Raw genomic sequence first — 14,695 nt, 5'->3', positions numbered from 1 at the left:
GCAGAGGACAGACTCGATGATTCCTCTGTAGAACTGTATCAGCAGCTCCTGGGGCAGGTCGAACTTCCTGAGCTGGCGCAGTTGTTATAAATCTGAAGGCTTGCCAAACTTAGCCTTCAGCCTTAGATTTTTTTCACGTGAATAACTGGACACCTTGATTTCTCTAAAAACTACATAAATAAAAATTCCTTAGATATAAACTACATGTGACAATGTGTGATAAGCTGCGTTGCTAGACTTGCCAAAGCAGCTGAAAACTAAATTAAATTTATTTCTGTACAGTATTTATTTGAAACCCCTCTTTATTCATAATAGAGGCAACATGGAGAAAAGCGTGATGAACAGATAGGCATAAGAAAGAAAGTCACTTTTGGCTTTTCCCATTAAGGGGTTGCCACAGCAACTCATCACACTGATGACTCGCATGTTGACATTGGGCACATTTTACGCTGGATGCCCTTCCTGACGCAACCCTGACTTAAACTCGGGCCACAGCGGCAAGAGTGCTGCGCCTTAACCACTAGCCTACCAGGGACGGCATAAACAGAAAGACATAGATATTGGAAAGGTAATTCTTTATTAATTCTTTTCCATAGTTACACACATCTATAGTTACATCCACATACAATCACACACATGCCAAATCCCAGGAAGTCACCTGAATCAAGGAGAACAAAATAAACTGAACACACATTTCTGTCACTTCTACTTTTCACAAAGCCTGAAGTCACCTGAATCAAGGAGAAGCATAACAAGGAGAAGTCATAATCTTCAATCTTAGGCTTCCCTATGTTGTCAGAAAAATCAACAACAGTCTCTGTCAATACAACATCCAAAAGCAGCACAGCTCTCCGGTGTTTTGTACTCCACGATGATGACCAATAGCAGAAGCCAGTAAAAGTTCTAAGTGTGAGTTCATCCAGTGGCTGTATGGCATAGGGCTGTAAAGCCAGTATGCCAGCCGGGACAGCAGGGGAAAGTGGGGAGTTGTCATCCTCCACCACAACCAGAGATGGAAGACGGAGCAGACTGATGACGACAATGAGGACAAAGCAGAAGATTCGCTTTTCGGACAGATTAAATATAAGGGCTAAGACTAGGAATAGACGGCGTGGGTTCGAGATGGGGTCCTCCAGAAACCAGAAGGCTGGCAACATGAGAGAATGGGGTAGAGGAAGAAAGGAAAAGTGGTAGATGGAAGACAAAGACAACCGAAGAAGACGAAGAAAAGAGATTCGATAGGAGGTGAGAAGATAGGAGTTCCCTGGCTTCTTTTTGGAAAGTTTTGTCTTTAAGTGTTTTAACCCTGACATCAAAAAATTGCCAGAACATTCTAACTTTTTGGAACTGAGATGTTTATTAAACCTTTTAACAAAATCCAAAAGATAATGTGCCATATTATTTTGTTTTTGTTTTTTTGTATCACATTTGATACATGGGCATTTTTGGCAACTTTTTTCGCTCAGAAACGTAAAATATGATACAAATGGTTTTATAGGGTTAAAGACTTTTGAATGTGCACTCTTTTAAAGCTAAAGCGTTTCAAAACACTTTAAAAGACTGTACACTAGTAAAACGATCTATCATGTTTCAAAACACTTTAAAAGAATGTTGATAATGCACTTTTACAGACGTTTAAAAAAACAGGGGATCTCCTATCTTCGGTTGTCTCAGTCTTCCATCTTCTACCCCGTTCTCTCGTGTTGCCTGGTTTCAGGAGGGCCCCACCATGAACCCGCGCCGTCTATCCCTAGTCTTAGCCTTATACTTTACCTGTCCAAAAAGCAAATCTCCGTCAATCTGCTTCGTCTTCGGTGGGGGGGAGGGGAAGATGACATCTCCCCACTTTCCCCCGGCATCTTGGCTTTCCCTGCCATAGGGGTTCATGGTGTACCTTACGCAGCAGATAGCATTAAAGGCTTTGCTGAAAGACCCACGACTGGCCACGAACCCCCATCTGTCTGATCACAGACAGCGGTATGAACCACTGTGCCATTCACCAGTTAAACTAGAACACATTTGGAACTTGTTCTGACTTCTGTTTTCGGTGAATGACATTGCACATGGGTGCAAGTCACACTGGTAAAACGATCTATCATTAGTGATGGTCCTCTGACACATGCGTGGTAGCTCATGAACTAATTGTATCGAACCACTGTGCTGAGGTATGTTTTTGTCATGTGACTAGTGGCGTTTGAAGCACTTGAGTGCCTCGGACATCATACAAATCAGCTAATTGGTTCTGTTTGTCACGTGAATCACTTTGGTGGATAGTGTGTGTTCAGGGACAGGATATACCAAGTTAATGACATTAATTTGAATTTTTTTTTGCAGAGCAGGTTGGTTTGTTGCCGTTAGTTGCTTTGAGAGTTAGTGTTGTAGCAGATTGTGTATTTAGTGGAGAATCACTGTAGATAGATCAATAGATAGCTAGATAGTAAGTTACACAGAGAAATAGATAAATTAGTTACATAGTTGGATACCACTAGATAGTTAAATAGTCCTAAATAACCCTAGATATATAGAGATAGAGAGCAAGCAAGAGAGATAATAGATTAACTACCTAGCTAGATATACATATCTAGATAAGTTACACAAGCACACCCTCTTTACCCACGTACCCATGAACTTCTTTACCAATGAACTCCAAAACATACTTTGCCAAAGCCTATAATATATTCCGTATTTGCACCAGTCCCATGTGAAAATGACATCTGTCTGAATTTGTAGAGCACATCTCATGAATGTAGCAGCACCATTTAAATGTTTCATAACACAAAATATAAGTGAAGAGTATTTAGGGTTACAATCAGACATGCCAAATAAGAAACATGGTCTTCAACGTGTCCATGTTCATTTAATATCTTATTGTGTCACCTTAAACCATACAACCATGTATTGTAGTCAAACAGGAATGTGCATGGCGAACAAAATCCCAAACAATCCGTGAACCAATGACACGTCTTGATTGCACTTCATTATATTTACCACTAGACGTCCTACTCGAGCACTGTGTCATTGAAGCCTCGAGTAATGAACCATTTTTGTGAATACTGTGTCAAAGCTTCAACAAAGCCTAGATCTGCAGGCACAGAAAACCTGAAGTGACTACTGTTATTGCAGGAACAGGAAACAGCAGTCCACAACAGAATTCAGACTTTCTGTGTGCTGCGATATACAAGTATTAGACCATCTACCCATGGGTTTCATTTTCATTGTTTTGTCCAACCAACCATCAAAAACTTAGAAAACATCAAAATATAGCAAACTGAAAAACTGAAACTCTGGAAAACTTAAAAATACTTAGTATTTTCCCCATTCTGACATGTCAGACGAGCTGAAAAGTTGGGTCTTCAGTGAATGGATGGGGCCCTGTATTTACTTGGTGCTGGGTTGAATGAATGGTCACATGGGAACTCTCATGTCATATATAGGGTGTGTATGTGAGAAAGAAAGCAGCATAAATGAAGTAGAAGAATCTGCTGTCTGAAACTGCAGTTCAAATGTGCAACACATATTACATTCATTCTTTCAGATGTCTCACACATCTGCCTCTGCCTCCTGTTCATCAATGCTCTGTCCTCCACAGTACTGAGGGGGGCCGCCCCTAGCCCTGCTGTTCAGACAGCTGTCTTTGCGCAACACTGACCTCTGACTCAGGCGGCCCCTGTTGCCGTCTGTACTCAGAACAAACACACCAGCTGCCGCTCTCAGGAAGAAAACTGCTGCTTAACAATACAACTGTTGACTTCATCTACACATATGGATTCAAAAAGCTGGGCGTGAAACAGCTGCCACTCTTTCTGAACGAGAGCTGGCTTTGCAGCCGAGACCCCAACGGAGCTCCACAGATTCAAGAAGCTCCCAGCGACACTACAGGGGAAAGTTGGGGAATGCTAAACTTTATGCAGATATCCTCTGAAGCAGCATGAGCGGCAGCCAAGTGAGAGGTCAAAATCTCTGGCTTTGTCTTTCTCTTTGTGTCTTTATTGAGTTACCAGGAGATAAAACAGAAGAACAATGTGTGGAAACCATCACTGACATTGTTGGTGTGCCTGGTACACAGTGCGGCAGTGGGTACGTCAGAGAACTACTGTCCAGTCAGAGCAGAGTATGTAAATCACGTGCTCAACACACCACACTCTGAGAACTAGAGATATATAGAACAGGTATATTTCGGTTGATTTGACAGCTTTGATTGGCTGTCTAATGCGGTCCGTCACTTCTTGTCACTACTTTGCAGAAATCTGGTTGAACAATACCAAGATAGCAGCCGCCATATTCACAATATTCTGCCTTCACTTTTGCATAGTGGAGGAAAGTGGTGAGGCATTGTCCACCTTTACATATAGTTTATGGCGTGGATGCATTGTAAGGAGTAGTAAACCTTACCTCAGTGTTGGAGTAGTAGGTATTCCAGGAGGACCTGAGAGACTCCTGCCCTCCTATGTCCCACATCAGGAAGTGAGTGTTCTTCACCACTATTTCTTCCACATTGCTACCAATGGTGGGAGACGTGTGGACAACCTCGTTCATCAGACTTAATAAAACAGGACAGAACAGTAAGTTTTTGCAAATTTGCATAAAGCAAAGGAAAGAAATTTGAGCATAAAACTACTTACAATTGGTAGAGTATAGTGGTTTTCCCTGCATTGTCTAGTCCAACAATTATCACCTTGTGCTCTGCAAAACAAATACTGGCAATGGGATCTCCAGAGAAAAATGCTCTATATTCAAAAGACCACTGTTGTAAGTGTATCCTCCTCATTGTGAAAACAATACTGTATATGACAGGAGTATGTGATAGAGTATCTTGTGTCTGGTTTTAGTTTTTGGAACGGTCATTCATTGATGCCCATTCAAAATCATAGAGGTCGAACTTCCCTCCTTCCTAAAATATTCAAGCTCATCTTTCCAAGCACAGCTTGAATTACAGTATCTTCTAACCATGCAGAAAATCAATTAGCACAGTTTGCGTTGGTGAGGGCTTTGACAGCTGTAAAGCAGAGCAGCGTAGCAGACTACAAAATACAAAATCACCACTGACATGTACTTTAGTGTTTTGATTTTTCCAGCCATGAGGCCTCGGGCCAACGGGCAGGAAGGAAGTCTGGTCAAAGGGCTCGCAGTTCTGACAGTCTGGGTACACCATGCTGTGCTCTAGAGGATGTTGCATGTTTAACACTTCCATAAAGACGTCTGGCAACCCTGACAGCACAACTAAAATGAATGTTGCCTATTTCATCCAAATGACATCAAATCAAACTCTTAAATAGTGCAAACATTATGTCCTTTTTGACATGTATGCAGTTCCTTAAAGGTTAATTAAGATTTGACACAGTGTCTGATAAGTCAAATGAAAATGGGACAAGACATGGTGTCTCTCAGCTATATGCTACTAGCCCCTCCAGGACACTGCTGCCTATACCAGGAAATTGCAAACAGAGCCAGTACATTTTTCTTGCAACTGTATTTCACTGTTTTATGTGAGTGAAACCTGACTTGGCAAATAGTGTAATCACAAATCAGGGAACAGATGAGGAAGTCTTCTCTCTCTGAGACCCTGCAGTGATACGACATAGGCCAAAGTAATTCAGAGAGGAGATATGCATCACACCAAGTTCACATCACGTGACAATATGGAACACAATAGAACATGAAACTGCTCAGTCAGTTATCCTTTAACTAAACCTATGACAAAACCAGATCCTTTATCAGACTAAACTTTACTACTGCCCAAAATCAAAAACTTACTTTCCAATTTCTTCATTACATAAATTAAAAATAAATGCTGTAAGAAAACTATTGCATCAAGATGGTCATTTTGCCTCAATGTGCATCTTATTGCAGAAATTTCTGTATATAGGAAAAACAAAACCTTACTACTACATCTTACATCTTGTAATACTTCACAGTATCTTACACATACTGAATATGGGTGAAAATGGTGCACTTATCTCAGCCCCCTCCCACACTTATATCCTCAAGGTATTTATTTTCCAGAAACCACGAAAGCTACTAAATACATGAGTTTCCTATATATTAGCTTTTTTACAGCCACAGTCTCAGGGCATGTAGAGATAAACATAAATAAATAGATGCTAAATTTAATCACAGATCCAATCATACATTCAATCATTACACCCAACACAATGCAGTACATATAAATAATTAGAGCTGGAACAATCAGTTGATTGATCCATTGGCTGATCAAGAGAAAAATGTTGATAATCAATGAAACAGTTTCGGTCTCTAAAGCCAAAATGCCAATTATCTGGGTCCACTCTAATATTACAATATGTTGTTCTTTTTATTTTTATAAAATTATGAAAAATGTAACGCCTTTTTAAACAATTTTGAAACTTTTCATAGACCTGATTATGAAACACGCCATCGTCCTGCCAACAGTGTTGGCGTCAGGACAGTTCCTGTGGTTTTTACTTTCTGACTCATTGTCAACTAAGTGGACACTTGTAACACGAATCCTTCGTTAATTCGAGGGATAAATACCATTTGAAAGTGAAGCATCTTGCTCGATAGACAGACAAGCTTTCCAGAAAGACAAGAAAACCTAACGTTATGTAATGTGGGGTGTCCTGGAAAGTCAGGTAAGATGATAGTCAACTCAACTTACGGCGACTTAATGTTGTTTGATTAAGGGCTGAACAAATTATTGATACTGCCAAGAGTGTTGGGAAACTGTAGCTGAAATGTTCCTGGCATGCAAGCTTAACAAAGACCGTTCAGATGCAGAGCAGCGTGAAGTCCCAGAGATATAGCTATAGCGAGACAAGTCTCCATCTGTTATTATGCGTTTTACTGCTCACTTTAAGCTAATGGGCTAACAGTTAACGGTTGAATAGCTAGCGGGAGAACAAGTGAGCTCTAACTATTTCACTGATACCCACCTTGGTTGCAAAAGAAGCTCCACAGTTTGGCGAATATAAGGCCCATTGTCTAGGTTAATATCAGTCCGTTAGCAGGGTGGGCAGCAGCGCCGAACTTCGCCTCTTCCAAGTCCACAGCGCACGTCTTCCCCGGCTGCGACAAGCTAACATTAGCTGGATGATCTCTTGTCCGCACAACACCTTACCTACCTTTTTAACGACAACTCCATGCGACCCTGTCACATCTAATACGTAACTAACTCGAAGATAAAAATGGCGTACAATAACAATGAAATGATATAAGGCGCCGTTAAAGCATCCACAAACTGTACTAACACCAATTGTTAAAAACAGCTCTAATTTTACTGGTGCCACGGCATCTCCTGCACGTTAACTGCTGCCAGCGTTCCTCTATAAATAAAGCAACCCTGACTATTCACATATCTTCCGGTTACGTGATGACGTCACGACGTGGTCGTTGGCCTTTTTCAGCAAGTGAGCCCTGAAAATAAAGTAGTTTTCAGATTAAAAAAATATTTTCTTAATATTTATACACACTGAAACTACCGACAACATGCCTAATACATTATTTAAATATACATTTGTGAATATATATTATTTCTTTCCATATGTTATATTCAGTTATTTCAGTTTAATATAAAGAGCTTTTTGCTTTATTATTTCCAGTGTTTTGTGTCATAATTAAGTAATTGAATTCAACGTATCTTTGTCATATAATAATTGAAACAAGAACATTAAAATTTGAATTTGAGGTAGAGTTGTAAAATATACGTTTATATATATGCTATACTGTTACCTACATGTTTTAAATATTTCTCTAAATATTTCAAAATGTAGGGATTAACCAGTGTCATGTGACCAGGCTACAGTGACGTATACGGAAGTAGTCGCAATGATCATGCTAATGTGTTATGATGGCTAAAGCATTCATGACCCAAACCTGCACTGACAGTGAGTACCGAAGGAATATTGAAATATTCCTTAAATCGCTACCACACTGACAATAAGCTGTGAATGTTACTGACCATCTATTAGATATGAATTTAAATCGGTGGTGTGCTGACTTGGACTGACTGGCTACTGTGATGCGAGTTCAAATTATGACCTGTTAAGGAGAGGCATATGCTCAAGTCAGATAAAATCTGGCTTTTAATGTGTTACATATAATTAAGAGTGTGCCAATAATAGATGGACAGAAGGATTCACCTCAGGATGCATAAAGCCAAGCTCACGCTTTATCTTCATCTAAGATCAAGATCAAAGATTTGCATTGTCAATTCACTATATGTGCAGGAGATACAGAAAATCGAAATACCGCCTCTCTGTCACCTAGCACTGAATGCCATACCATTTAGGAAACTAAAATATAAAAGTAGAGTAAAAATAGACAAACGAAGAGAATAAGAAAACTAAGTCAAAGTAATTAGGATACTACTAAACGGTACAACTTATAGGCTATGACTCAAACCATGTACAATCAGTGACACTAGTGCAAATAATAAGAAGATTGTCAGATGGTCGTGAGATTGAGATGCACATGGACAGTAGTGCAAATGACCAAGAGCAGCAGATATCACGGTAAAAACATTCGGCAACAAATTTATATGTAACAAAACAAGAAGAGGGAATGTACTGGGTTTGTGCAAAAACAGTAGAGGTAGTCTTTTTATGTTCTGTGATGGGTCACAGTCCAGGGGCGGGTGGCGGCAATGGACAGCATTTAAGTGTCTCATTGATCTCTCAGATGATCAAACATTAGATCAGTGCCACTGTCTTCCTCTTTTTTTAGTCATGATTTATTTGCTTTTCTCTTACCGATTTCATGTTTTTCTCTGTACAGCTTAAAATTTTTGTTGAGAGTGGAGAAAATGTATGTTTTTCCAAGAATTTCTCTGAAGCCTGGAGTTACTGAACATCTGAAGAGTGTTTTCCTAAACAAGGAGGTAAGGAGGTTTCTTGGAAGTATTTGCTCTGTTCTGGAGAATCATAAATATATAATCATAAAAATGTCTTCTTGTGTTTCAGTAGAAAAGATTAGCTATTAACAAAAATGTTAATAGAATTTCCTTTAGATTTTTTCTTTGCATAATTATTGTCATTATCACTTAAATTATGTGTTGTGAAAATCTATCTTCTTTCTTCTTCTTACTTTTTTGTGTTCAGGTATTAGCTGCAGTTGGTCATGAGGCGGCAGAAAGTCGTTTCCAGAAGCTGCTCTCATGTTTGTCACACCCCCCTTCATACACTTGTGTTCGGGCCAGCACTCATCTTGCTTCCTTGGAGGAGATCAGACATAAACTGGGAGAAGAGCTGCAAAATGTGAGGCAGAATACAGTAAACGAGGGTTCAAGGAAGTGAATACATGTAGCTCTTTTGTTGCTGTGTGTTTGCACCCCCTCATTCATAATATTGTTTTTGTTGTTGAAGCAGCAGATGCACAGCTTGCCAGTAGAAGAGGTCTCCCTTCAGATCCTTCTACACCCACTAATTCCAGATGTGCTGCTCCTTCCTGTCATTGGTCCGAGGTACGTGAAGTATGCTGGAACACTGTCAGACAAATAGGAATCTGCTCAACGGAGAACACACTTACCGAGGACAAACCCTCGTGGAATTTCTTGCCATGGCAACTTAAATACTACTGAAATGTTCAGCACAAAATATATATCACTGCTGATAACTAGTTTTGTTTACAGCCTGAAATTGTTAGTACTCTGTCACAGTAGGAGGATGTCCACTGAGACTGAGCTTTAAAAACCCATGACTCCCCTTTCTTTTGTGGTCTCAGACTTGTGAAGCAGCTCAGTTCAGAGGTGGTGGTCAGTGCTCAGTGTGGCAGTGCAGTTCTGAGAGGCGCTCATGTCTTTGCCCCAGGAATCCTCTCCAGCCCAAAGTGTAAGACTTTAAGACATTCACTCAGTTGTCAGTTTATAAGGTGCACCTAGCATAAACTAAGTCAGTCTGGTACAGTCCTACAGCAAATCCTCCTTCATGGAGGTGATAATATTCCAGAGGGGTGTTGATTCAACTGTATGATAATTTTAGAAGTAGTCTGTGCTGCTGTTGAATTGTACTGACAGGTGTTTCTATTATTTTGTGGCTAAATAACAGAAGCACCTCTTTGTATAATGCAGCAGTACAAACTACAGCCTCCACAATGATCATATAACTGAATCAACATCTTTCTAAAACAATCTTAACACAAACTGAACATTGTCACCTTTATGAAGTAGGACTCCCTACATGACCTTTGTATTAGTCTGCATTCATTTTAGCTTTGGGGTACCTAAAAAACAAAATGTATGTCATGTCATAAATTCAGAGTTGATCAGTCAACAGCACTTAATTATACTTTAGTTTAAGATAAAATTGACTTGTGATATGATTTGTTATCTTTAGACATGAAAGCAGGGGATGAAGTTTCTGTCTTCTCTGACCTGGAGGGAAAGTGCACCAGAGGAGCCACGAGCTTTCAGGGGAGGAAAGTGTTTTTGGGAAATGGAGTTGCTGAAAAGGACCGCTCCAGCATCTTCTGCACAGATGAACCTGCCAAGTAAGTAGACTTCGATTTCCCAATATGTGACTAGGTCTGAGTTGAGTATCTGGCCCAGGTTGGCACAGTGTCCTTGTGTTGTTTAGTTAGGTGACTCAGCTTCTGTTATTTTAGAGGCATTGCTGTGCGGATGGTAGAGCCACTTTACCAGAGTCCTTCATTTGCCGGTGTTCTACCCAGCCTGGCCTTCCTACAGGTATTTCTTCTATTAGTATGTATATTAGAGTAATTACATGCACTATTAGGGTCAGAATGGTGAACTAACAATCTGATAAACTGGCCAAGTATTGGACTTGAACTAAACAATGTAACAGTCCTGTATGAATGATGCTATCTTGGGACCAGTCAGGGTCCATGCATCACTCCCCAGAATAAAACAATGTTATGTTCTGCAGAACCTTCCCTCTGTGGTTGTGGGACACGTGCTCGGGGCTCATCCTGGAGAACGCATCCTGGATATGTGCGCCGCACCTGGCGGGAAGACTTGCCACATTGCTGCACTCATGGGGGACCAGGTGTGACATCTACATAGTTAACAAACAGCCTGCTGCACATGTTAGCTTATCTGTGGATCAAGAGTTTCAAGGGTTTCCTCTGAATATCAGGTCATTTACAGTGTACGTTTTGACAATCTAGTCGACAAAATGAACTGACAAGACGGCTCCTTTATGCATTGCACTGGGCTGTGTAAAAATTAGTACATTTTGACATTTGAATTTTGATACGCCATGACTAAAATTGTAGAACTTGCCTTCCCACTGGAAGTATTGCATTGCAGCCTATAGATGTTCCTATTTTTTGATCCTGCAGTGCAGATGCTATCAGATTTAATACGGACAAAATTCATCCCTGGATCATCTGTGTTTCGAGTGGAATTAATGAACTTCTGTCTTGTACAGGGTGAGGTTGTGGCCCTGGACAGGAACAGGAATAAGATTGATCGAATCCATCAAAATGCCCAGATGCTGCGTTTGAGCTGTGTTAAAGCTTATTGCTTTAATAGTACTCAGGCTGTGAGCAGTGATCCAGTGCAGAAGACTGAAGGTACAGTTTGCTGTATCTGTATATGCATCTGTGATTAATCCCAGGACTCAGTACATATATACCATGCCTGTTTCTGTACATATTTCAGGGCCTCCCTTCCCTCCTGAAAGTTTTGACCGGGTTCTATTGGACGCTCCCTGTAGTGGCCTCGGACAAAGACCCATCATGGCCAGCACCTGGAGTCTCAAGGAGATCTGCTCCTACCAGCCTCTGCAGCGCAAGTTGTTCCGTGCTGTAGGTTTTACCACACGCTCAGCACTTTTTACAAATTTGATCTCGTTTTGCAATCACCAGTTTGAAGGTTTGTCACCTCACATTGAAAACTCAATTTGACCAGAAGGTGGCAGCATTGGACAGTCTCAGAGGGAAATAACACACCATTACACATGCACATCCTTATGCATTTATAAGCCGAATGCATTAATCCATATCCCGTGTGTGGTTGCAGGCAGTGCAGTTGTTGAAGAGAGGTGGGGTTTTGGTGTACAGCACCTGCACAGTAACTCTAGCAGAGAATGAGGAACAAGTAGCCTGGGCCCTTGATAGCTTTCCCTGCCTCACGCTTCAGCCTCAGGTAAAAGTACTTTAGCCACATGGACCGACTCACAAATACATCCACCAATGTAAAGAAACCTCACCACATCACACTCTTGCTCCCGTGGTTCTTTCTCAGGAGCCTCACATCGGTGCAGAGGGCATGCTGGGAGCCGGCCTGTCACCTGAGCAGCTGCGCCTCCTCCAGAGATTTAGTCCTGAGCTGAGCTGGGACCACACAGAAACGACAACTCCCCTGCCTTGCAGAGCCAGCACAGACACTATCGGCTTTTTTATTGCCAAGTTCCTGAAAAAGTGACCGCAGGGCATGTTTCACAGCGCTCACATGAGACTGCAGACGGGAGCAACAGTGTTTACGCTATGATGCTCAGTGTGCTTTGAGTGTTGACAAAGACGCTGACTGTGCTGTTTACAGCATCTGTCTTTTAACAGCTGATCTCGAAAACTGCCGGCCATATAGGGATTAGCTCTGTAAACACACAGAGAGAGGCAAGGTGGGGGCATGTGGGGATGGAGACTGAATGAGTACTGGCAAATGCAGCAGTGCTAGCATCGCCATAACAACGGTGACGACACAGCTGCCATGGTGACAGTAGATCAGGAAGTAGCGTGCAGAAAGAGGTCACGAGAATTAACAATTTAGTGTCTTTAAGTAGCAGTGGAGACAATTGGCACTTCTGCTACCTCTACAGGAGAAATTATGTCAAATGAGTCAATTCTTTTTATTATAAAAATACATTTAAATTTTGTTCCTCTCTTTTTGTCTGCAACTGAACATTTACTGATTAAATGTTGGTTTAATTTAGTGCTTAGCACAATACTCATCCCTAATGTGCTTTCACGTGTTCAGATCCTTTACTTGAAAAATCTGAAAATACATTACAAGAAAACATCCTGAATTCAAAATCCCTCTTAAAAGAAATGCATGTACTTTGGGTATCAAAAACAAAGCTACTCATTACACAGCACTCTGTGCTCCAGGATATTATGATAGTATTTTTCTGATGTTTTATAAACCAAAGATGAATGAATTCATCAAGAAAATAACTGAAAGATAAACAATATTATAGTTAGATGCAGCCAGCCCTAGGTTTTAGTTGTTCTAGTTTACTGTGCGTAAGCCTCGACAGAGGAGATTTGTACCTGCTTACAGTAGTTTTGAATGCTAAATAGGGGCACAAAGTGTTCCCACTAATTTATTCAGTGTAGATTGATAAAGTGTGCCCATTGTGCACACAGCATAACATTGACTTTCAAAATAACCTGAGATTTTTTAAATGATAAAAGTACATTTAAAAGTTTGTCTCTTCGTGTCAGACTAGTAGAACACACTGCACTGCACCTCCCTTCATTTAACTGAATGGAGGGGTAGACTCCTCACTGTATTTGCTGTAGCACTGAAAGTTTTGACATTTTATTTCTGTTTAGCAACATCAAATTCCTGATCAGCTGCGTCTCTGGCAGTGCCTGTTTGTTTTGGAGGCATCTGTGAATAGAGAAGCAGCATCCTTATTTAGATGCATCCCCTCAGTACTGTCATTTAACTCAGTGTTGTCATGACAACTCAAGAAGCAGGCTGGTGGGAGCATCTCAATTTTTCAGTAGCATTTCAGATGTCTATTTATAGACACCACTTCCCTCCCCTGTCTGGGTCTTCTGGCAAAGCACACACATCAAATTCCCCTGCCCCCCACGCCAGTCCTTTGTTGCCGACTTTATTCTGTATATTTATGCATTATGTACACTGTTAAAAATCTGTAGTGCTACCAATGTAGCATAGCAATGGAGATTTTTTTTTTTTTTTATATAATTACAATTGTCAGGTGAGGAGACGGGGCTGGTGGTTTGTAAACCGAAGCTTGTGGACTAGTTTTAAGGATCAAGAAGTAATACATTAAATCATCGAGAATGTGACTTTAACATCACTTGTATCTTAAAGTTCAGGTGTCGAACATGAAACGCCTTCAATTTGCATTACATCAATCCTGTGTATTAGTCAGGGGAGGTACAGATGTCAAAAATACAGAAAACCAATCTATCTTCCTCTGGTAAACTTTTCACATTATTTAAGTTGGGTTTGCAAATGCATATTTTAAGTTAATGTGAGGAACATACTAAAGAAATATCCTAAAATGAACATTCTTTATACTCTGCAGTCCGTAGAAAAAAGGGGTCAGGCAGTCAGACTTATTAAAAGACAAACCTTCAGTAAGTTTTAGTAGTGGACCACATCAAATGGCTTTCACTTGAGAGCAATGTGAATCAGTAATAGTGCAGAACAAAGGAGGTATTAACGTTATACAATGTTTCTGAGCCCATACAAAAAGAACAGTGCTGCTTGTAAAAGAGGAAGTTACTGTGGAACTCGTCTTGTTTCGGAGGCACCGATATGCCAGAACCAAATGTCTAAAACTCTGGGTACACAATGAAGAGAGGAACTTAATCTAGTCTTTGTGATAACTTGTCACGGGGACTCGCTGGATTCAGGTTTGTCACACTTTTATTCCTTTAAATCTGAAGCAACCTGTAACTAGTTTAAGCTAAACTGAAGCTTCACATACTGTACATATGTTGTGAGAATGGCACTGATCTTTTTATCTAGGCTCAATTGCCAGTTTATTAAGTACACCTAGCAACA

The 14,695-nt window shown here is 40.6% G+C and overlaps 2 protein-coding genes across 3 annotated transcripts in view; one reads left to right on the top strand and one right to left on the bottom strand.

The window, feature by feature from the left end:
- The window catches only part of arl8 (ADP-ribosylation factor-like 8), a 12,590-nt gene extending 5,246 nt beyond the window's left edge, over nt 1–7,344 (bottom strand). Inside the window, exons 1-3 of the mRNA XM_020586425.1 lie at nt 6,909–7,344; nt 4,623–4,683; nt 4,393–4,540 (exon numbers count right to left, since the gene is read on the bottom strand). Of these exons, the coding sequence (XP_020442081.1) occupies nt 4,393–4,540; nt 4,623–4,683; nt 6,909–6,954 (255 nt within the window). The 5' untranslated portion in view covers nt 6,955–7,344. The remainder of the gene's footprint in view (nt 1–4,392; nt 4,541–4,622; nt 4,684–6,908) is intronic.
- nsun6 (NOP2/Sun RNA methyltransferase 6) lies at nt 4,726–14,491 on the top strand. Of its 2 annotated transcripts, none has more exons than XM_020586422.1 (12): nt 4,726–6,608; nt 8,749–8,851; nt 9,072–9,227; nt 9,339–9,433; nt 9,694–9,800; nt 10,305–10,458; nt 10,573–10,654; nt 10,854–10,973; nt 11,358–11,502; nt 11,591–11,736; nt 11,951–12,076; nt 12,176–14,491. In XM_020586422.1, exons 2-12 carry the CDS (start codon nt 8,777–8,779, stop codon nt 12,353–12,355), a joined length of 1,386 nt encoding a protein of 461 aa, XP_020442078.1. In that variant the 5' UTR covers nt 4,726–6,608; nt 8,749–8,776; the 3' UTR covers nt 12,356–14,491. The 2 variants fall into 2 exon arrangements, with proteins under 2 accessions (XP_020442078.1, XP_020442077.1); XM_020586421.1 differs by lacking the exon at nt 4,726–6,608 and adding an exon at nt 7,746–7,859.
- The last annotated feature ends 204 nt before the right edge of the window (nt 14,492–14,695 follow it).

The sequence above is a fragment of the Monopterus albus genome, unplaced genomic scaffold (genome assembly GCF_001952655.1).
Source record: "Monopterus albus unplaced genomic scaffold, M_albus_1.0 scaffold405.1, whole genome shotgun sequence".
NCBI lineage: Eukaryota > Metazoa > Chordata > Actinopteri > Synbranchiformes > Synbranchidae > Monopterus > Monopterus albus.
This window is presented reverse-complemented; position numbering and strand designations above follow the sequence as displayed.